The 1,035-nt window shown below is 52.2% G+C and overlaps 1 protein-coding gene across 1 annotated transcript; it reads left to right on the top strand.

The window, feature by feature from the left end:
* Nucleotides 1-184: 184 nt before the first annotated feature.
* LOC123178944 (putative flavin-containing monooxygenase 2) lies at nucleotides 185-1,029 on the top strand (the record flags this gene model as incomplete). The annotated part of the gene is made up of 3 exons (XM_044591518.1): nucleotides 185-330; nucleotides 464-767; nucleotides 864-1,029. Coding segments are annotated over exons 1-3 (616 nt in total), but the record flags the coding sequence as incomplete, so codon positions are not given.
* Nucleotides 1,030-1,035: the final 6 nt, after the last annotated feature.

The raw sequence follows: 1,035 nt of genomic DNA, 5'->3' as shown, positions 1-1,035 counted from the left end.
TTGTTATCTCCACCGCGAGAGGCCCGGACTCGCTAAAATCACCGCGTCACCCATATGCATCTCGATATATCATGCTCCTTTACCCTATCCCTTATAATTGTCGAAATCGTTCCCACGACAGAAGAAGGATCTATGGACGGTGTCTAGTTTTTTGTTAATCTTCTGATGGATTCTAAAGACGGACATGAAGTGGGTAACAAGGGCGTCGAGAGTAGAGGAAATGAGAGTGAGACGAGCGCCGCAGGAAAGATGCTTCGCGGCCCATCCAGAGAGGTACTTTAGAAAGCGTTGGATGATAGGTTCAAAAGCGGAGGACGAGAGGCGCTGCAGGTAATGGATGTAGCAGTAGCGTGTGTCTTTGGCAGGCGTTGCAACTACCGCTCCACCCGGCCTGTACCATAGGGCCCACTTATCAGCAATGCGTGGTATGCACACCGGCGCTACTACTAATATGTATATGTAGTGTGGGGCTGTGTGCCGCGCTACTACTACTTAACAATAGTGTGGGGCTCTTACCCCATGCTATTGTTGTTCGGGAGGAGTTCCCGAACAACCGCCAGGTCGCCGCCTACCTCAATGCCTACGCGCGCCGCTTCGGGGTGCTCGAATGCATCCGATTCGGGCACCGCGTTGCCGGGATGGAGTACGTCGGTGTCGCCGAGGAGGAGGTGGCGGCGTGGGACGAGTGGGCTGGCTGCGCTGACGCATTTGGCTCTGGCAACGGCAAGTGGCGCCTCACGGTGGCCGACGCCCAGGGTCAGGTGCAGGTAAAGACTAAAGAACTAGCACTGCTAGAAATTTCGCTCCTAGTTAAAAAATTTCACATACGGGATTGTTCGTAAACTTTCATTTCCTTCCTCCAGGTACACACGGCAGACTTTGTGATTCTTTGTATTGGAAGGTTCAGCAATGTTCCCAACATACCTAAATTGCCTCCTGGAAAAGGCCCGGAAGCATTTGATGGAAAAGTGATCCACTCCATGGACTATTCCAAAATGGGTAGTCAGAAAGCTAAGGAGATGGTCAAGGGCAAGC

This window comes from Triticum aestivum, unplaced genomic scaffold, assembly GCF_018294505.1.
Source record: "Triticum aestivum cultivar Chinese Spring unplaced genomic scaffold, IWGSC CS RefSeq v2.1 scaffold157427, whole genome shotgun sequence".
NCBI classification, from domain to species: Eukaryota; Viridiplantae; Streptophyta; class Magnoliopsida; order Poales; family Poaceae; genus Triticum; species Triticum aestivum.
The sequence above is the reverse complement of the archived record's forward strand: the minus strand, read 5'-3'. Positions and strand labels throughout refer to the sequence as shown.